The sequence below is a fragment of the Phodopus roborovskii genome, unplaced genomic scaffold (assembly GCF_943737965.1).
Source record: "Phodopus roborovskii unplaced genomic scaffold, PHOROB, whole genome shotgun sequence".
NCBI lineage: Eukaryota > Metazoa > Chordata > Mammalia > Rodentia > Cricetidae > Phodopus > Phodopus roborovskii.
This window is the reverse complement of record NW_026126517.1, coordinates 14,129,010-14,150,271: the sequence shown is the minus strand read 5'-3', so window position 1 is coordinate 14,150,271 and position 21,262 is coordinate 14,129,010. Positions and strand designations below refer to the sequence as shown.

The 21,262-nt window shown below is 49.3% G+C and overlaps 1 protein-coding gene across 4 annotated transcripts in view; it reads right to left on the bottom strand.

Annotated features, from left to right (window-relative positions):
- Positions 1 to 382: 382 nt before the first annotated feature.
- Positions 383 to 21,262, bottom strand: part of Kirrel3 (kirre like nephrin family adhesion molecule 3) — a 553,509-nt gene continuing 532,629 nt past the window's right edge. Inside the window, exons 9-17 of one of the 4 annotated variants that reach the window (XM_051197044.1) lie at positions 19,634 to 19,761; positions 18,438 to 18,564; positions 15,560 to 15,660; positions 12,363 to 12,561; positions 10,993 to 11,028; positions 7,622 to 7,804; positions 6,237 to 6,346; positions 1,873 to 1,959; positions 383 to 1,221 (exon numbers count right to left, since the gene is read on the bottom strand). In XM_051197044.1, the coding sequence (XP_051053001.1) occupies positions 778 to 1,221; positions 1,873 to 1,959; positions 6,237 to 6,346; positions 7,622 to 7,804; positions 10,993 to 11,028; positions 12,363 to 12,561; positions 15,560 to 15,660; positions 18,438 to 18,564; positions 19,634 to 19,761 (1,415 nt within the window). In that variant the 3' untranslated portion in view covers positions 383 to 777. The remainder of the gene's footprint in view (positions 1,222 to 1,872; positions 1,960 to 6,236; positions 6,347 to 7,621; positions 7,805 to 10,992; positions 11,029 to 12,362; positions 12,562 to 15,559; positions 15,661 to 18,437; positions 18,565 to 19,633; positions 19,762 to 21,262) is intronic. The other 3 variants (XM_051197046.1, XM_051197045.1, XM_051197047.1) reach the window with 3 other exon arrangements.

Here is a 21,262-nt window from a genome sequence, read left to right as displayed (position 1 = left end):
GACCCTGGCCAGAAAAGTTCTCACACTCCTTATAGAAGCTTGATTGTGCTGCAGGAAGGAAGGGAGGACACAAAGCAGGGATAAAGGTGAGGGCAAGGGCTCCGAACCATACAGCCTGGCACACGGTGTATTGATCCAGGTGTTCTCCAGGCATTTACATCCTCTCTCCTTCCCTTCCTCAGCTCTGAGGACACTAGACTCTGATGGGCAGGTCCCACCACCAAGCTCAGAGACATCAAGTCCAAGAACAGAACATAGACACAAAACACCAAACAAATTGGAGGTGGGGTCCCAGGCAGATGCTCCGCTGGCCAGGGTCATTTCTCAACCCTCACCCTCAGTGGTATGGGCTATGCACAGTGGGGAAGCTGGGGTCTCTGAGAAAGAGTCATATGTTCCCCAAGGCTGTAAGTAATACAGGCACCAGGGATGGCTTATGGGCAGCAAGAGGAGCTAGGAGAGTGGACGGCAGTTTCATAAAAGCAAAGTTCTAGCTGCCACTAGTGCCTGTGGGAGGACAAGGTGGCTGAGGAACCTTTGGGGGAGAGCAAGGGACAAAGCCCTGAGCACTATGCACTTGGCTGCATCCTCTTCATTTCCCACTCAGGAGACAGATTTGTGCTTGGTTAGAGCTTCAGAGGAAGGTAGTAACAGAGGTGCTTGGAAGGCACCCTGGAGGTGGCCAGTTCTAGGGTCCTCTGCAAAGTAGCCCCAGTCCTTGGAGAACAAAAATGTACCCTGTCCTCCCTGGCCCATCCCTGCCACAGTGCATGATCCTCAGACATGAGTCTGCATCCGCCGCTGCAGGGGTCGACTGGGGTCGGAGTTCTGGGAAGAGGACTGGGAGTGGTGAGAAGAGGAGGCAGAGGCCTTGCTGGCCTTGTCGAACTGCACGTAGCCATCTTGCTTGCCGCTGCTGCTGACACTGCTGTCACACTGTGTGTCCAGGAAGGAGCTGCTGTCGCTGAGGGAGCCTCTCTGAAACTCCCGCTCACAAAGCTCAATGGAAGAGCTGCCCATACCTAACACGAACCTCTGTCCATAGTCGTAGAGGCGGCCCTGGCCACTCAAAGTGCTGTAGATGTTGGTGAAGGACATGCCCGTGGGCACACGCTGTTTGCCTGTAGGACGCAGGTCTGGCTGGCAGCTGGACAGGGAGATGGTTGGGGTTGAGTGGTGCTCTTTGAAGGTGTTGACGCTGTAGTAGCCATTGGTGGGGTCCTGGGTAGACAAGAACAAGAGGCATTTTCACCATGAGCCTTCCCTGGCTATGGTAGGATACTTGGCTGACCAGTTCTATTTTGTACAGGGAAGGCATGGAAGGAGGGAAGGATTGGTAAGGAAGGGTACTGGCCAAAATACAGGAAGGGTTAGCATGGCAGGGATGCTAGCAGAGCCTGGCATGTGCTCATTTGTCAGGAGGGAAGGTGAAGCTATTCCAGACATGGTTTACATCTGGACAATGCAAGATCATTTGAAAGGCAGCCTTTATGTGTTTGTCCAGAACATGAATACTGACTTGTTTTGTTTTGTTTGTTTTCTGAGACAGCTTTGGAACTTGTCCTGAACTTGCTCTGTAGACCAGGCTGGTCTCACTCACAGAGATCCACCTGCCTCTGCCTTCCAAGTGCTGGGGTTAAAGGTGTGCGCCACCAACACCCAGCATGAATACTGACTTTTAAAATCTATTTGTTACAAAGCTGTGGAAGAGGAGAATTGTAGGAGACCAGCTATTTCAGCCCCACCCCCTTAGTGACACCTGTTCCCAGGCTGGCCTTGAGCCCTTTTCCATTCTGCTCACTGTGGTTCTTTGTGTGCGTAAGAGATGGGGCTATCATATCTGGAGTCTACACCCACTATAGCCACTCCTACCTTTAGGTTCTGAAACTCCTTCTCTTCTTCTTTGAGGACCTCCAGCTGCTTCAGCACCGAGTCTTGCTGGAATTCACCCCGGTCCATCTACAACCCAAAAATGGCTACTCAGTGCAGAGAAGGTGGGCTCAACTCCACCTCCTCTCAGGAGAAGATGAAGAAATGAGCTCCATGTGTGTCCCTGTGCAGTTTGGACTGCAGAAAGGCAGGTGAAAGAGTTAGGATACAATTCCAGACCTCAGTAATATTCTGGGAACCATCATCCCTGGACAGAGACAGGAGGAGAGGGTGGAGGAAGCAGTATGACTGTAAAGTCATGTTTTCTTCCATTGGTCAGGGACATCTTGTCCAGACTTCCTACTTGAATATTTGTTGATAAGTCTAGCCAGGCCATGTACTCCAGACCCTTTATATACAGAATAAGGCGCAGAAAGATAGAGAGCTCTGCTCACCAGGGAGATACATGTACCTGAGGTAGTTACATAATCACAGAACATCAACAGTGGGCATAGAGCAAGCTCTTTAGGGCAGTCTGTTAACCAGGGCCGGGATGTTGGAAGAAATCCCCTTTGAGATGCTGGCAACATAGGTGCTATGGTTCGGATCTGAACTGTCCCCACCAAAGGCCATGTGGCCAAGTCTTGGTACCCGTCATGTGGCACTGTTAGGAGGCAGTGGTTAGTAGAAGGAAGTGAGGTCACTGGAGGTGACCCTAGAAGAAGCCACTGGCCCCTCTTGTCTCTTTTTGCTTCCTGGCCACCATAAGGTAGAGTCTTCTCTGAGGCATGCTTTGCTGTGATGGTCTGCCTTGACGCAAGTCAGAAGGCGTCGGGACCCATGAACATGGGCTGAAACCATGAGCCAAAACAAACCATTCCTCTTTTAATTTTTAATTAATTCATTCAGCTCTCTCTGTGTGTGTATGCATGCACTCACATATCACAGTGTGTGTGTGGATAGCAAAGGACAATTTTCGGAAGTCAGTTTCCTGTTTCTCTGAGGTTCTGGGGCTCAAACTCAGATTGTCAGGCTTGGACTTCATTGGCTTGCTTTTTCCTCCTGAGTCACCTCACCACTGCTGGTTTCTGTTGCTGCTCTTGTGAGACAGGGACTCATTTTGTAGCCCAGGTTGACTGGAACTTTTGCTGCTCCTCCTGTTTCCAGCATCCTGGGATTAGAGGTATGAGCCACTGTGCATGTCTCCTCCTCCTTTGTGTGTTGTATAGGTGTTTTTGTGTGAATAAGTTTTGTGTGTGTGTGTGTGTGTGTGTGTGTGTGCGTGCGCGTGTGCGCACGTGCTGCATATCTTTTAAAATCATGTTCCATCTTATTTTTTGAGACAGTTCTCTAACTGAGCCCACAGCTCACTAATCTAGCTAGACTGGCTGATCAGTGAGTTCAATGGATCCTCCTATCTCTGCCTCCCCACGATTGGAATTACTGGTGCAAGCCTTTTTCACATGAATTCTGAGAGAACTGAACTCAGGTCCTTATGTCTGTGGGTCAAACACCACATCAACTAAGCCATTCCCCATAGCCCTGATTGTCTCAGTATCTGTTATAGTGACAAAAAGCTGACTAACACAATAGGTCCTATCTATCCCTCACAGCAGTGACTCAAATGTGCCAGAAAACTGCCTTCCTTAACATATGCCAAACAGCCTGAGGGGAGAGACCTTGCTCTCTTCAAATCCCCACCACAACTGGTTTAGGGTCTTGTATATGGTCTAGACTGCTTCTGGCCAGTGTGAGTGCAGTGTTTGGTATTTGTGAATGAATGAGCATCTGGGTTCTCAATCATGGAGAGTAATGATTAGGTGTGAGATCAACACAAGGCTTCCAAGGTGCAGAGCGAGTGTATAATGATCAGGGAACCCCGGGGATGCTTCCCGAGACACAAGTACATCAGTCACTCCAGCAGTGGTCCTCCAGCTCAGGCTCCCACCTGAGTGGGGATTTTTGTTTGTTTCTCTGACATCTTAGTCTTGGAGGCTACAGAATGGGCTTCCATCCTGTTTTTCCTCCACTAATTGCATCACTTTTTCCCCCCTTCATTTTTCTGGTAAATGTTTTGGTTTCATCTAGATTGTTGTTGTTTTCCCCTCAACCCCCCCCCCCATAGATATAATGTCTAAGCTGACTTCCCCTTGATGGTGGAGTATTTCCAGGACAATAGGAATAAGATCTCCCAGGGTGGAGGAGGGGACCAGTGGCTATCTTCCCAAGGGAGAGCCTAGTTACAGTGCCTCAGCAAGTCCTTTCTCTGGAATTGCCTCTCTGCTCTTCCCCAAATATTCAGGGATACCTCTTCCTGAGAGCTTGACTTTGAAACAAAGAAATGCCTCCTTGGGAGAGAACTAAAGGCTTCATTAGGCCTGAGGGGTAGACCTGATGAAGCTTAAGTAGCATCATTTCTTCTCAAGTCTGGGATGTGGGTTCCCCTCTGTGTGAAGGAACACTCTGCTATGTCAGATACTGTGTTAAGGAGGCCCCAGGGGAAACGCATGGCCTTTGCCAGGGGAAACACATGACCCTTGCCCTTGAAAAGCTCCAGAGTGTTTGGAGAGGCTCCCTTGTCTTCCAGCAGTGGGCTGCAAAGAGGCTCCAGGAGAGTGCAGCAGAGAGTGCACAGCTTGCTGTTGTGTGAGGTGGGCAGGCCGGGAACACCTCCCAGTGGATGGCAGTTGGGCCACTTCTCATTGCAGGATGGGAAATTCAGCAGACATGTCAACAGGGAGAGGGGACATGGGTCTTTGATGTATAAAGAACTCCCAGATTAGGAGTTGCCCATTCTTACGTCTGGAAAGCCAGATATGTTTCGCTGGAAGAATTGGAAAGATTGGCAGGTGCCTTACATGCAGCAAAGGGTGTGATGAGGTGTTGGGCAGCTGGACTTCATTCAACAGACATGGAAGCCACTGAAGGACTTCAGTAGATTGTCACAGGAGCAGATTTACATTTAATATTTTATTTAGTTGAAAACAGACTCGCATTAATTAGTTCAGACTGGCCTCAAAGTCACAGAGCTACTACTGTTTGCTTTTACCTTCTGAGTGCTGGGGTTACAGGTGTGTGCTGCCAGATTCGTATTTCAGAAAGACACTTTTTGCAGTGCCACAGAGGCTGGATTGGGACAAGTGACCAAAGCCAAGTTCCATTAGGGGGTTGCTGTCGTGGCCCAAAAGAAAGAAGTGGCCATGGAGGAGAGGTGGCACATATGTCTGAGACATATTTTTGAAGCAGAATTGACAGACTCTGAAAAATCAATTGACTAGAGAAAGTATAGCAGAGAGAAATGTCAGGTCCATTCATCAAACATTTGTGACCCTCTGCTGGGGATGAAAAGTAGTTGCTCCCCATCTAGTGGGTGAATTTAGAGCAATACAATCGTTAGCAAGTCTTGGGCTCTTGTAGGCTGGCCTCTGCATTCCTGGATTCTGCACACTGGATTCCACCAACCATAGATCAAATATATTTAGGGAAAATTTGCCTGTACCAAGCATGCATATTTTACGCATTAATCCTTAAACAATATGGTAAGTAATTGTTTACATTGCATTTATATTACATTACATATTATAAGTAGAGATGATTTGTGTATATGAGAGAATACAGGTAGCTCCTGTGTAAATGTTATATACCACTTTATACAAGAGACTTGCACATCCTCAGATTTGGGTATCTGTGAGTCATGGGACCAAATCCTGCACAGGTATCAAGAGAAAACTCTACTGTAGACCATATGTAGTTACTCCTGCAATCCTGCTGGTGACCCTGTATATTACTATGTTCATATCCATTTCATAGACTGAGGCTCAGAGGAGCCCATGTCCTTTATTCATTGCTCTCTCATCATTGTTCTCAGATATTCCCACCATGTATAGTGTGCTCTACAAGCTTCTGGCATAACTGATTAGGCTTCTGCCTGGACAGTGAGCAGGATTCTGGTCCTTGAAGGGAGGATCAGGATATGCAGGATGTAGAGGTGCTCGCTTGGTGTTGCTGGAGAGTTTTGCATTTGCTTCTGATGGGCATCCAGTTCCCAAGAAGGAACCAGTGCTTCTGGAACTCTCTCTCTCCCTCCCTCCCCCTCTCTCTTTTGTGTGTGTGTGTGTGTACACGTGTAAGACTGTATATAAATTTAAGCACAGATTTATTCCCTACTCAATGATCAGGATCCATATCAGGGACTGTATCATACATGTCTTTGAATCTCCCATATAACTTTCCAAATAAATACTCATTGGCTGAGTGTATGCCTGGGGCGGGTGAGGTTTGCCTGGATGTGCTACCTCTCAGCAGTGTGGAGAGCATCAAAGAGTCTCTGTTTTCAGGATGGAGTGGGGTACGGGCATCATTCTTACCATCAACTGCTTGATGGTGGTGTGATCTTCAGCCTCCCGACCAGAAGCTGGCTCCTTGTGCACAATCTCCACTCGGATATCATTTTTGGCTGATACAACACCTTTGAGATCTGGACATAAGATAGGAAAGTGTAGATGAAGAAATCAGTTCTCAACCTCAGGCAAGAGATGTCAACTTCCCCACAGCCCTTTGCTGCCACCCCTTTCCCTCACCCCACCTCAGGATTTACTCTCCCTTCCCCAGATTCTGAATTTGAAGTTTTGAGGGTTCCCCACCCACAGAACCTCTGCAGGGATCCACTTTTGGCTGGATGGGCCTCAAAGGCTGGCTGTGCAGGTTGCCCAGCTCCTTGGTATAGGACTGTCAGTATCTCCTGTGGTTGGAGAGGTTGTCCTCATCCATCCCTTCACCTCACCAACTAGGCCCTGTCATCTGAGTCCCCACTCTCTGAGAAGTCTTCTCTATCCTTCTCTACCTAGATTTGAGCTCTCCATTTCTAGGACCGCAAAGTTTAACGGTAAAATGACTATAAGGTCTCTTATCCAATCCAGGGTTCACAGGAGTCACCTATTCGTCACATCTGACTGAAACATGCTCTCCTATCATATCCATGGAGAGGCAGCAAGGGAAATTTCAAGGCTACCTTGGTGGGTAAGGCTGTTGGCAAGGTTGTTTGGCTGGGAGTGGAGAATATGTAAGGGGGAAGTGGTAGCTTCCTTCCACAAGCGAAGGATGCCACAACTTGTTCTGGTGACTCAGTGAATTCTGATCCTGGAAGCTCAGAGTTGGTTGGAGTCATATAAGTCAGTGCCATCCAACCCCTCTAATATCACAGATGAGGACACTGAGGTCTTAAATACATATGACTTGCCCGGAATCACAGCGCAGAAGGTTGTACCTTTCTCATCTTCAACTCAGTTCTGCCATCCTGCCTTTCCCTTACTCTTGCCAATCACATGTAACTCCAGAGCTGAGCCCAGGATCGGAAGCCCTTTGTACACACAATTCTTTAAGAGTGTGCTGGCACTAGAACTGTATTGCTAATGATGAAAGATGTTGAAAAGTGTGTCTGGAGCAACACCTCATATGCTTTTGTGCCCTGTGTGGGTGACTTGCTTTTCAGGTTAAGCTAGCAGTCAGCAGAGCAAGGAGGGTCAAACCACCCCATTCTGTCTGCGATTTTCTATACACCCCAAATACAAGTGCTATGTGCCCAACCCAAAGCACTAGTGGCCTGTCCTGCTAGATGGAGGCCAGGTTCAGCCTCGGTGGAGTTCCCACATGCTGCCAGATACCCTCCAGGTGTATAATGGTACATCATACCCATCCCTGCCCCAGGACCTCACAACACTGTATGGCCCCTGTTCGTTGTACTCCTGCTTACTTGCTCTCCTGGGCAGTCTAAGCCTTGCCTTTTTCTCTGTCCCCCTCCCTGAGATCCCGGGTCTCCCTCCCGTACTTCTCTGGGAACGGGCACAGCAGAAGGCCACAATGGTTGCCATTAGGACGAGGAAGGCCACACCAGCTCCTACGGCCACCCCGATGATGACGGCCATTGGCACAGACTCTGTGGGAAAGAAACAGACAAGACTGGTGAGGGACAAAGAAATCTACTGTCCCACTAGGACCCTACCCAGTTCCCTAGGTACAGCCCTTGTCAAGCTGGGGCCAGACCACTGCCATGTGGGTTCTTCTTGGGAATGCCTTGATTGGGCCTGGGCAGGTACAGATGGTCCAATAGGGGTCATCTCTAGATAGGAATATTGAGACGGGATAGAGGGCATAGGGTAGGTGGGAAGTAGAGAGGAGCCGGGGAAGGGGTAGATGCTAGATCAGACAGTGGAGGATCTGGGGGAGGGAAACTGGAGATGCAGGTGAAGCTAGCCCAACAATTCCCTTCAGCATTAAGGAAGGGATCTATTATGTATGTAGTAGTTGGTGAGTCATAAGTCCATGGCTTTTCTTTGAAAAAAAAAAAAAAGGTGATGGTCCCTGCCCTTGTTTGTTCAGTTCCTTCCTTTCCTTTCCATGGTACAGGGAAGGAGCATACAGACAACCAACTCTCAGGGTTTGCAGTTCTGAAGCAACTTCCCCTTCCGGCCTGCTGGGAATCAGGACCTGCAACCCACATGTATAGGTGTTGGGACCAGGGTTTCCATGACAGATTCTTTGCCATCACAGTGCTCAGGAGAAAGACCCTATCTTTTTCTCTGACCCCCACACCGAGCTCCTGCACTGTCAGGGCCCAGCCTTCCGACACCCACCACCTGCTCCAGCCCCAAAGGCCCGGAGTGCCTCACTTTGTTCTTTCCTCAGCTTGTCTCTGGCTCTTGACAAATGAGCAAGAATGGTAGGTGATGATGTAGGGGAGGAAAACTGTTTTTCCAGAAAGTTCTGCCCCTTCTATGGATTCGTACGAGCCCTGAACACATGATTTTAGATCCTGAGCAGTCTACCAGAACAGCTCTAGGAAATTCTGAGGCAGAGTGAAATTGGATGAACCCAAGCCTCTCATTTGCTAAAGACACTAAAGTCCAAAGAACTCAAGTGACTTGTTCAAGGACATGCATTGCTGCTGTGTGTGAACAAGGCCAATTCAGGTCCCCTCAGACTTCTCCCAACCCCATCCTGCTCTGTTCTCTGTGTCACGTGGTACCCTCCAAGTGTCATGTGCCCTCTTATGGCCCTGGCTGCTTGCTCACTGTTCCCACTGCTCCTCCACACCTTCCATGCATCTTATCCCATGTCTCCTATCTGTAAAGCGGAGTAGTGACAGTGTGGCTTCAGAGGTTCTTACGGGCTCTAGGTGAAAGAACACGAGGAAAGGTCTTGGAGCAGAGCCAGGGGTCCAGCTCTCATCAAGGATTTGTTCCATTTACTTCGTGTGTGGGGAGGACAGTAGCAGACAGAAGTCTTAATGAGAGGAAATCCCTCAGAATGCCTGAGCTGCTTCCTCGCCCGCATTCATCGGTGTGGCAGCTCAGATGACCCACAGAGGGCAAGGTATTCGTCCTGGAGCTGTGGCTCAAGCATCGGTGTTCTCTTTTCTTTAGCAGTCGTGGGAATGAAACTCAGGGTTCATTCCTGTGCTGCACTGACCCCCGTTTACTAAAGGCAGAGGAACACTGAGTTGTTGCTGTGAAGTGGGGGGGGGGACCTACTAGACAGACCCGGTATCTCCCCACCCTAGGATTCATACTGGACTCTTTGCTTACCTACTTATTAGAGGCCAAGGCTACTGTAGAGGCGACAGGAGGTGACCAAGAGGAGGTCAGAATGGCACATCTCATGGACTAAAAGGGGAAGTGTTGGGGTTGGACTCAGAAATCAGGACTGGGGAAGAAAGATGTGATCTCAGATGTTCCTGGTAAAATCTCTCTTGTTGGTTCTGTGGTTTGAATTTCCTTGTTTTGTGTTGGATCTAGCACTTCTGGGATTCCTAGTAAGTGTCCTAGGGAGAACTCAGGAGTATCTCAGCTCATCTCAGTTAAAATCCCCAGTTTTCAACTTTTCACCCATAACTCAGGGAGCTGAGGCAACAGAATGATGGTTAAAGCTGACTTGTCTTCTCTAAATCCGCATTCTCTTGAGCTGTTAGCAATAGGGAGCAGGTGCATCATGGGTAGGCAGTGGCAGAGGAGAAGGGATCTGTGAAGGCAAGTAGCTCCCAGAAGGCATCCCTTACCAGGTCCCAGTATGTCTCTTTTGCTGGCCTCATGAAGTTTGACTTAGGTCATCTTTTAAGGCTACTTCTTTCTGGACAGAACATTCCTTTGAGAGGGACTGGGGAGGGGTTCCCTTGCTTGGTACTTTCCATCTAAGAAAAGGGACTGGGCCTGCGGGGGTCTTAGCCACGGAAGGAGGAAGGAGTATGAAATACAGACAGGAGATGACCGGTGCCCCTACAGGACCTGGATTTTTGGAGAGTTCGGAGTTTTAGGTAGCAGATAATTGCATGCTGCCTCTGGATGGACCACAGGGGCCTCTGTGGGATGCTTGTGATCTAGCTTGGTACTCTGAGAGGAGCATGTCTGTCCAGAGAGTGGGGGATGTGGGCTCCATATGTAGCTAATTAAAGGAGTGGCATAGACCAGACAACCAGTGTGGGCGGAGAACTGAGACAGAGGACCCTCATGCCTTTGGGCAGCCCTGTGGAGTAGGATTCACCAAGTCCCTCTGTTTTCCTCTAGAGTCCAGCCTAGGGGTGCAGAGGGGATGATTGTCTAGATGGAGAAAATCGACCAGTGAGCTTGATGACCACTTTGCTACAGGAGCCCTGAAGGGGCAATGCCCGGCAGCCTTGGTTTGATGATGAGATGATGCATCCATGGGGGATATAGGGAGCAGGGAAGGTGGTGAGCCAGCGAGCGTGGATGAAATAGGCCACAGGCCCCTGGGGAGCAATGTTGAGCTGGTGATGGTGCTGAGGAGCAGAGTCAGGGAGGGCCTGGAGGTAGAGGGAGGCCAGGGCAGGGGTGGGGAGCAGGGCTTCTGAGGACAGGGGGTTGAAGGGGAGCAAGAGCTGTGTCCTGGGGAGGAAGGAGCCCTGGGCTGCTGTGCCATCAGGGAGGTGTCTGGGGTCCCTGGACACCAGCTGCTGGGAGCCCCTCTCCCACTGCTCTGACTTCACTAAGCTCTTGACCTGGGGAGGGCAGAGAACTTAGCAGCCTCCCTGCCCCCTTTTGAACCCCTCCCCTACTAGCCAAGAGTCCCTCCCTCCATCCCGGGCAGTTCTCAAATCGGCTCCTTCCGTACCTGCTTCCAGCCCGGCTCCCGACTTCATTTCCGAACCTGTTTGGAAATAAAGCAAGCGTCCACAGCCAGGGCCTGGCTGGCCAGGGTGGGGTGGGACAGGGAATTGGTCACCTGGAGGGGTGAAGGGGAGATTCCCTCCTCTGTCAGGTCTCTGGGGGCCGACCCATAGATCCAGGTTCCCCCAACTGAACTTGAGTTCATTCAGCCTGACTTGGCCCTCTGGAACAGGGATAGGGACAGACAAAAGCCCAATCTGGAGGGGAGGTTTGAGGGGTGGGTGGGACTACTAAAGGAGAGCACAGGGGTAAGGGCACCAAGGGGAAGACAAAGAGGATAGGCAACAGGGGACCAGGGAGGTTTGGATGATGTGTGGATGGTATTATGCAAATTATATGCAAAGCGGTATGCAAAGCAGTACCTATTAGGAAGAAGTGTTTGGAGACACTGAGACACTTGATATGTAGGTGGGAGCATGACCACCTCGTGACTGACTTACTGAGGCTTGAGGGGTCTGGCTGAGACCACTCACTGGCCTTCCAACCTCTGATTCAGAGGCCCAGGCCTGCTGAACACCCCTGAGCCCCAGGGCTGGGCACCGGCTGGCAGAAGGGAGATCTGCAGCCCATCTTGGGACCTAATGTGCTGTGCTATGTGCTGAGTGAACTTTTCTGGCCCAGGTCTCATCTTCCTAGGACTTTCCCTTTGGTAGTCTGAGCCAGAGAACTTTAAACGGAGACTGGAGTTCCAGTGTTTGTTCTGAGACGAGGGCTTGCTGTCTGCTCTTGAATGTGTGGGCTCAAGTGGTCCTGTGACCTCAGTGTACCTCATAACCGAGAGTTCAGGGGCATACCACCATGAGCAGCATGAGACTAAGTTCCTAGCTAAGATAAGGAGCTAAGCAATGGGCATATGGGGGTCATAGTGATGGGTCATTGTGAAGTAAGCTTATTTCCTTTTTCCTCCTCTCTCAAAATCCAGCTGCTCTGTGCTCCAGAACTGGCCAGTGTCTCCTCTAGGGTACAGTGGTCCAAGTGTCTCTTGGGGGTTGCAAGAGCTCTGAGCCCAGGCCCCACCCCCTTACATAGGCAGTGCTGCCCTTCAGCTTTAGCTTTGGCCCATGTTTGGGCAGAATGTGTGGAAGCCATTGGGTGTTTATCACCACCATGAGCCCAGCTTACTCTGTGGTCACCCTTTCCTGAACAGCCTCAGAGGCCACCACTCAAAGCAGTTTTTGTTCCCTTGCTGGGGTCAATGACCCTTGCCGCAGAAGGTAGTTATGTGAGGCTGTGTGGCATTTAGGAAGAACACTATGCCTCACCCTTGGATCTGGCCTGCATTCCCTGGTCCCCTGGGCACCCTGGAGGTCTCACCTTGTTCCTTGAGTCGGATGATCTCCGTGTCAGAGCCAAAGCTGTTCCAGGCTGTACAGTTGTAGATGGTCTGGAAGTCAGCACGCACAATGTTGCTAATGGTCAGCGTGGAGATGACGCCCTCCTCGGTGCTCACTGTCTCCACTGTGTAGCGCCCCGATGTCCCTGATTCCAGCACATTCTCTTTCCAGGACCAGGCCTGCCAGATTGTGCAGGGTTAGGAGTGCCCATATGAGGACCATGGTGTCACCACTCCAAGATGCTGACTTAGCTATATGCCCATGTTTACAGTCATTGCCATATACCACCAACCTAAACACACATCACAAACACTTTATTATATAGGTACATAGACACCATACCAAACATATGACCAGCATGTCATGTACATACCTCACAATACAAACATACCCACATATGCACATTATAAAACACATATAAATACTCAACACACAATATCAACATGTGCAAACATGGTATGTATACATACTATGCCACACACTATGAAAATAAACATGCATGTTATACACATGCATGCACATAAGTGCACACACACAATGAATACTTTTGTACAATGCACAACACATGAGCCTCGTATTTAGAGGGACTCATGTCCATATCACATCATAATGCATGTGTGTATATGTACCACAGTACACATAAACATACATCATACCATATAAACATACACCACACCACATATGTTCACATACCATATCACATTCATATGTTTATACACACATCACAAAACACATACTGCACATACATATACCTCAAATACATCTACATATGTACACACCATGACACACAATAGCATATCAGACACTGAGTTCTACCAGCATGCGCACCTAAACATATCATAACACACTGCACAATCATACCATATCTTATATACCAAGAACACATGTTAATACAAATGCATATACACCCCAACATATACATGCACTATTGCACATGTGCATCACACATACCACATGCACACATGGATCACAGCATATAGCACATCACACACACAGACACACACACATACATATATATATCTTCTACTGACCAAGTACATGCATACCCTCACAGGTTGGGGACACCTCAGAGGATATGTCTTTCCCTGAAGGGTACCCTGTGTGGCTCTGCATTGGGAACATTTTCTAGGCCAAGAGGGGTCCTTTGTTGCAGCAATGTAGCCCTCCACATGGCCTCCTGTCTGGGCTTTCTCACCAGTACTCCCTAGAGCTAAGCCTTGGGGAGATGGTCCACAGTGAGTTTACAAATTCTTTAAGGCAGATTATTACCAGACTGCTCTCCATCTCAACTGCTTATCCACCTGTTTTCACCTCCCACGGATGAGATTATGGGTGTGGACCATCGCATCATTTTACAGGTATGTGCCATCATCTCCACCTCTGTTTATTTATAGGGATGCCTTTGCATGTTCTTTATACAAAACCTTATATATAACTTTACACATAAGCTTACTCCATGTTCAAATCCAGAAGACAAGTGTGGCATCCTTGGTTCTACTCCCTAAGGCTAGCACCCCTCACCACTGTGGCAAACACAAAGGTCTCCAGACACTGCCAGATGTCGCTAGGGAAGCTTGTGAGAACCACTAAACTAGAAATAAATAACTATAAAGAAAAAGATGGCATCACAATGCTCAAGGGTGACTGAAGGAGATCTTTTCCAATGGCCATGTGTTAGATTTATAATTAAAAAGCTAAAGAGTGAGTGGGGAGACATGGGTAATAGTTACTATGTGCAATTATTTGCAATTTTATGAGACTCAGACAGCAAATGAACCAGATGCCTGAGACAACATTTAATAGCAATAATCCTTTAACAATGTCTTAGTTTACCAGGCAGCATCTCTGGCACACACAGACTCTTATTTGAGCAGTGCCCAGCCTTCCAGCATTGTCACACTGTGGAGCTGGCCTCTGGGAAATCTAGCAAGACCATCCGTGGTGGTTTGAATGAGAATAGCCGGATGGGCTCATATGTTTGAATACTTGATCCACACGGGTGGAACTGTTTGGGAAGGATTAGAAAGTGAGGCTTCATTGGTGGAGGTAGGTACCTGGGGGCGGGCTGTGAGGTTTCAGAAAGCCTAGTGTCATTCCTAGTGTACTCTCTGGCTCTCGGCTATTCCTGCCACTATGCCCTTGCTCTGCCATCATGGACTCTAACCCACTGAACTGTAAGCCCAATTAAAAGCTTTCTTTTGTTACCTTGGTCTTGGTGTTTTGTTGCAGTGATATAAAGTAACTAAGACACCGTGTGTGTGTGTGGGGGGGGGGGGCTTGCTGAAACAACACTTTGCCTCAGAAGTGCTACAAAATGCTCACTTTGTTGTTAGTTTTCATATTGGAGCAGCTACCAGCTTTAGATTGATTGGGGATGGGAAATCCTCTGTTTAAGAAGATGGATTAGTGGGTAAATGTTTGCCACATGGGCATGATGACATGAGTTGAATCTCCAAAACCTACATAAGAGTGGAAAGAGAAAACAGACTCCACAAAGTTGGCCTCTGATCTCCACCCATGCACTACGGCATTTATTCTGCCTCTGTGTTCTACCCACACAGTGATAAGAAATCAGACAATTTTAGTCTTTCTTAAATGCAAATACCATCATGCAAATGATGGTGAGCTCGGGAAGGTGTCTGGTCTGCCTGAGAGGCTGAGAGGTTGGAGGAGGAAAGGATAATTCAGTGGCCATTTTACAGGGAACGTTTTGATGTGGAAGGCACAGAGTATCCCCTGGGCATTAGGAGCAGAAGAGCCTGGAGAGGGTGATTCTGGGAGATGGTTGTAAACCACACCCAGTTTACAATTTTATTACACTGGCTTTGAGGCCAAGAAAGAAAAGAAATGGGCTGCCCTTCCTTCCCCTCTGCTGTTTTCCCTTGCTCTCTACCCTCAGGATGCCTAATTCAATTTGAATCATTAATGCTGGCACTTGGAGGCATAAGCACCCCGAAGCTTGCCTGTTCTGAGACAGGAGGATACCTTCCCTTAGTTTGTCTTTAGGGTGTATTCTCAAGACACAGATAAGTATCATTTCCCCTTCTAGAGGGAAGGGAGGCTCCAGAGCCTGCACCAATTTTCAGGCTGCCTAGACTTTGGCAGAGGTGACCCCTGGGTACTGGGAGTAGGTCTGCTGCTGGTGCCCTCACCACCACCCCTCCCTGGAGCACTCACGATTCGGTCAGGCGGTGGTGTGCTCCGGATGAAGCACTTGATCTGGCCCTTCTCACCATGGAGGGCATGCTGTGTCTGTGTGCTGGAGATGATGGGGGGTCCTATTGGAAAGATGACATCATGTTAGGGAGGTAGGAAGGGCAAAGCCCCAGCTGGCACCCTCTTTGGTGGGTTCAGAAGTATATCCACCAATCCAAGCACGCAGCAAACATTTACAGAAGGCCTGTGCATGCAAGACAGAGTGTGAGGTAGGGGACCTGAAGATAAATTAGGCATTCAGTCATAAACCTCTCCAGGGATCATGACTGAATGCTTTCAAGTTAGAATCCCCAGAAGACATGAGTAACTAATAAAAGGTGGTGAGTGTTCATGCCACAGGAGCGGTGCAATACCGCACTAACTGACTTCAGAGGAGAGAGAATAAATCTATCTGCAGATGCGGAATGCTTTGTAAAGGAGGTGGTGAGCTTGGGAAGGGAGTCAGGGCAAGCACCGGCAGGCAAGGAAGAGTGGAAGGAATGCCATCCAGCCTTGCTCCATTGTTGGGATTCAAGCCATTTCTCAATCATCCAGCAGAGGGCACTCTTGCCTAACAAACGGGTGACTGTTGGGTCAGGAAGGGAAGTGGTGCTGTTCTTTTACCAAGGGCGGAATTACCCTGCAAATGGGGAAGTACACTAGCTGAGCTCATAGCCTTAATCCTATATAGGTCTCAGAAGATCCTGTAGTTGATTGTCTTGTCTCCACATATACACCCAGTCAGGCCAGGCGAAACTACAGCTGCAAATCTAACCCAGTATTATCCCATTCAGTGAGAGAGAGGCACAGAGAGAGAGAGTATAAGAGAGAGGGGGGAAGGGAGGGAGGGAGAGAGAGAGAGAGAAAGAGGGAGAGAGATCAGCTTTTGAGGGCCAGTCTCATCACATTGGGCAGCCAAGAAATGCCACCCAGAGTGAAGCCTGTCTCATGACACTTCCAGTTAAGTGCCCCCATCTACAGGTGACTTCCCAGGCTGGTAGGGCAGTTGAGAGATGAGGGTGGGGTTGAGGGTGAGGATGAAAAACTTCCCACATGTTCCCAGTCCCTGGGGTGATGGTTGGGATTTCGACTGCCAAACAGAGAAATGATAGCAAAGAGCGAGAGATCTGGAGAACAGGCAAAATTATGCTGAGGACAAAACAAAAATTGCTGCAAACATAATTGCTGTTTATTAACCACCTTAATTAAAACAAATTTGCATTTCTATGAGTGTTCTCAGCCAAGGGGGAAAAAGGTATTGGGAGAGATGGTGTCTGAGTTTAAAATGGGGATAGCTCTGTCTGGTGCACAGGATACGGGTGACTTCAAGCTTTGCCCTCAGAAGGCTTTAAAGATGGGCTGAGTCTCACTTTCCTCCTTAGAGTTCTTTGGCCCCAAGCCACAGTGGCCCTACATTCTGAGCACCCTGGATAATGCTCTGCTCTGCTTTGGATCTGGGCTGAGAAGTGATGATACCATAAAATCTTTTCCTTTCATTTCCCAGGAACTAGGAATCCCCCAAAGGGTTCATAGGGCTCTAAAAGCTGTCAACACATACATATGCATTTATGGGATTCTTAAAAGAAAACCAAAAGCTAGGAAAAAGGAAACCAGGCCCAGAGAACCAATCCGCCATTGGCAGCCATCTTCCCTTTCCTCTGGGTACCCACTTTGAGCCAACTCAGGTTACAGCAGAGCCAATTCATTTCACTAAGGCCACTGGACTGGCATCGCCCATGGGAGGGGCTGGCAGAGCTGGAGATGGCTGCCTTCTAGACACCCACGTTCCTGTCTACAAGCCCCTCCACCTGTTCTCCAATTGCAGGCAGGATAGACAGTCCCCTCCCTGGTGGAGGCTAGCAGGTTCTTCCCTTTGGGTCATTTCATCCGAGCACCAGTTTCAGTGTGACTACCAGAAAATAAGCATGGGGCAGTTTCCTGCCCAGAAACCTAGGAAAGGTGTGCAGGTTGAGGGAAAAAAAAAAAAAAAAAAAAAAAAAAAAAAAAAAGAACGGGATAACTGTTGGCTGGTTGCCAGGGCCTAGGAACGTGTGTCCTCTGGAGGTGTGTGTACTTCCCAGGGGGCAAAGGAAGAGTTCTTTCCCCTCAAAAGTCTTTTCAAGTTCCCATTAGGAAACACTTGAGCGTTTAAGAGTAACAATAAAAATGCCAGCCACTCCTTACCGCCCCCACCCCAGACACAAGGGTGCTCAGTTAATTGCTCCAGGTTTGGGGACTCTGGTGGTCAGCTCGATCCTCAGCACCCTCCCCAGAGCGGGCAGTGGGGAGGGCTGATGATTTCACTGTGGCCTGGCGCACTGAGTGGAGTGTCAGACAGACACTGGCGCGGCAGGAAAAGGCTGCAGCCTGTGTTGCCATGGATATACTGAGGCGCGATCAGATGCTGTTATTTTTAGCCCTGCAGTGCCAATTTATTGGTGGCATCCTGGGGACACACAGGAAAGGTGGGAGAGCTTGGAAGTCTGGGTTCTGCCTAGGAGAAGTGGTGTGTGAATGCTCTGGGGCTAGGTAGATGAGTTCCTCTGTTGCAGTTGCCTCTCCCAGGAGAGGAACTACTGGGCAGGAACCGAGTAATGGCGACAGCAGAGGGGTGCTGAGGACCATCAAGCTGGGCTTGGTTTTCTAGCAAAGGAAGAGAGTAGGTGTTCCTGGCTTCCAAGGTTGAAATAAAGTCACTTGGGCTCATTTCCACAACTTGATTCAAACCCTCCCTGTTTTCAGGTCAGGACCCTAAAGCCTCATACAAGGGCCTGTGGCCTCTGACTTCTTTTTCTTGCCAGGATAAAATTCATCACTTAATCACTCTTCAACTGGTACAGTGTTTGCAAGGGGTCCTTACCATTGACAGTCAAGGTCACCTCTCTCTCCCCAGCTCCTACCCGGGGCACCACAGCCCGGCACACGTACTTCCCAGCATCCTCCTGGCGGACAGATTTGAGGGTCAGTGTCTTCTCATTGCTCAGGACCTAGTAGGAGCAGGGAGGATCAGACACAAAGAGTAAGGGAAGGCTTCCTCTGCATGGGGTCAATGGCTGACACAGAGGCCAGCATCTCTATAAACACCAAGGTGACAGTGCCATTTAGGCATTGGAGAGGAGACCACACACACACACACCCACACACCCACCCACCCACACACACACTCACACACACACACACTCACACACACTCACACACACACACTCACGCACTCACACACACACACTCACGCACTCACACACACACTCACACACACACTCACACACACTCACACACTCTCACACACACTCACACACACACTCACACACACACTCACACACACACTCACACACTCTCACACACACACACTCACACACTCACACACACACTCACACACACTCACACTCACGGAGACCCCCTTCCAGATACAGGCCTGAGGGTGTAGTGCATGGTGGTGGCAGGAGTATGAGGTCCCCCTAACTGAGGACTCATGGCTTCTTCATGTGGAGAGATGGATGCTACTCCTCCTACGACCTCCCAGCTCTCATGGGTGAAATTATCCCACAACTGAATGCGGAGGTTCCTTGAATCCAGCTTTGCAGAGTCATCCTTGCTATCCCCTCGGGGGACAGCTGGGGGTGATGGTATGAGTGCAGTCTTGGACACTAGCCATTCCTGCTCCAGCACTATACCTGTGTGGTATAGGTAGTTACTGACTATCTCAGAGGCTCATCCATTTAACGGGGTCAACACCACCACCTGGACCAGTGCTGCAGTTGTGAGAACATCATAGGCTACCCAAACGTTGGTTCCTTCTGGCTGTCCCCAAAACATCATGCCAAGACTAAGGGTAAGTTTATCCAGGGCAAGTTTAGAAGTCTTTCTGGTGCCAGGGCAAACTGCCCTGGGCATAGTGTGTTTAGAGTAATAGGGGTACAGGTTGGTCCCCCAGTTCCTGCTCCTCTTTCTGGGACCCCTTTGGCTTATTCCAGAGATTGACTCCCCCCACAGCCTCCTGCTTGCTGCACTATGTATCCCCCAGTTTCTGCCGCCAGACCTTGGAGTCCGAGAACTCACCACGCCAGAGCCCCTTTTCATCCACACGATGGTCAGAGATGGGTTGCCAATCCATGCGCAGCTGAAGACTGCATCCGAGCCCAGATCTACCAGCAGGGACTGAGGCTCTGAGGTCATTCGAGGACCAACTGCGATGGGGAAGAAAGAGGAGATGGGCTCAGGGGGGCTGGGAAACACTGGGGGAGCCTTCTTGCTCTTTTCTCCTTTTTACCCAGCCCAACCTGAAGAAGGACGGCACTGGCTTAGCCACCTCAGTTCACCTCAGCCCATTCCCTTACATTTCCATTCTCTGACTAGGCTGGGCCTGAGGTATGAGAGCGGGACTCTGGAGATGATGGTGAGGCCCCTCTTCTCCAGGCTTAGTTTTTCTCAGGTCCACAGAGTAGCCAGTACGAGCCACAGGATGGTACACTTAGGCCAATTCCTACCTTGATTTACCTCTCAGCTCCCTTTTTGTCCTTGTCTTGTCTGGCTTCAGAAAGTTGAGGGAATCTCCTGCTTTAGAAATCTCAGACATTGGGATTACATCTTGAAATGATTTGGTCCAACTGGAGCCCTTCTAGGGTGTCTTCTACCAGATACTTCTACCCAAGACACCCCAGAACCCCTTCTTAACCTTCTAAAAGTAGACTAGCTTCTGGGCCCATTTCTGATGGTTCTGCTAAGTCTGTGCAAGTCCTTCTCTGTGCTGTTCTAACACACTGACCTATAGACCCAGCTTTGTTCCAAGCCGTATCAGAGAGCTGCCCAGGAAAGCCTTGGAATACATCTTTGAGGGGACAAAGCCTGATCTCTGGAATTGGGAGACAGAGACTAGTTTCAAGATGTCAGGGATAAGACAGCAGCTCTGCTAAGTCTTTGTGGGACAAGAGTTTAGGCAATGTCAAGTTTGTGAAAGGGTTTTTAAAGCTAACTGGCAGTATGTGAGCCGATTGTGTCTATGGCTATGATATGCCTCTCAGGCTGGCTTTGAACTCAGTATATAGCCCTACCTGGTGTCAAACTCAAGGCATTCCCCTTGCGTTAGCCTTTGGAGTGCTTGGATCACAGGTGTGTGTCACCACTCTGGTTTTTGTAATTTTTTTTGAATGTATCCAGTTAGGTTGGCCTCATGTGTTCTGCCACTGGTGAGACAAGGGGGCTGTCTATGAGTCCCCTCAGTGGGACAGTGGAGGGTGTGATGGATTCAGTCAATGTCCAGCCTCAGTTAAGTCATCAGTCACCCTACCACTTATTCACTGTGTGCACGTGAGTGTCCCTCTCCCTCATTTTGATATTAGCAATACTAAGATGTTTGTGTCCACCTCAGAATCATATGTTGAAACTCCCAGTGGGGATTTATTAGGAGACAGAGCCCTTGGGAGGTTATTGGGATACAAGGACACTAGAAGAGTCATGCTGGCTCTTGACGCCTGCGGGCCAGCCCACCCAGGGCATGGTAACTAGTCACTGCACTCTGTGCTGGTACTGCCTCACTAGGGCAGTCAAAGGTCTAAGTGGGAGTGGTACTAAGAGATGCTGTAAGCACAAAATGTGGTACACGAGACTGTGGGTGATGAGTCTAGTCATAGCCACAGCCAGACAGCCAGATAGCCAGACAGCCAGACACCACCCACTGCCCACTCCCCA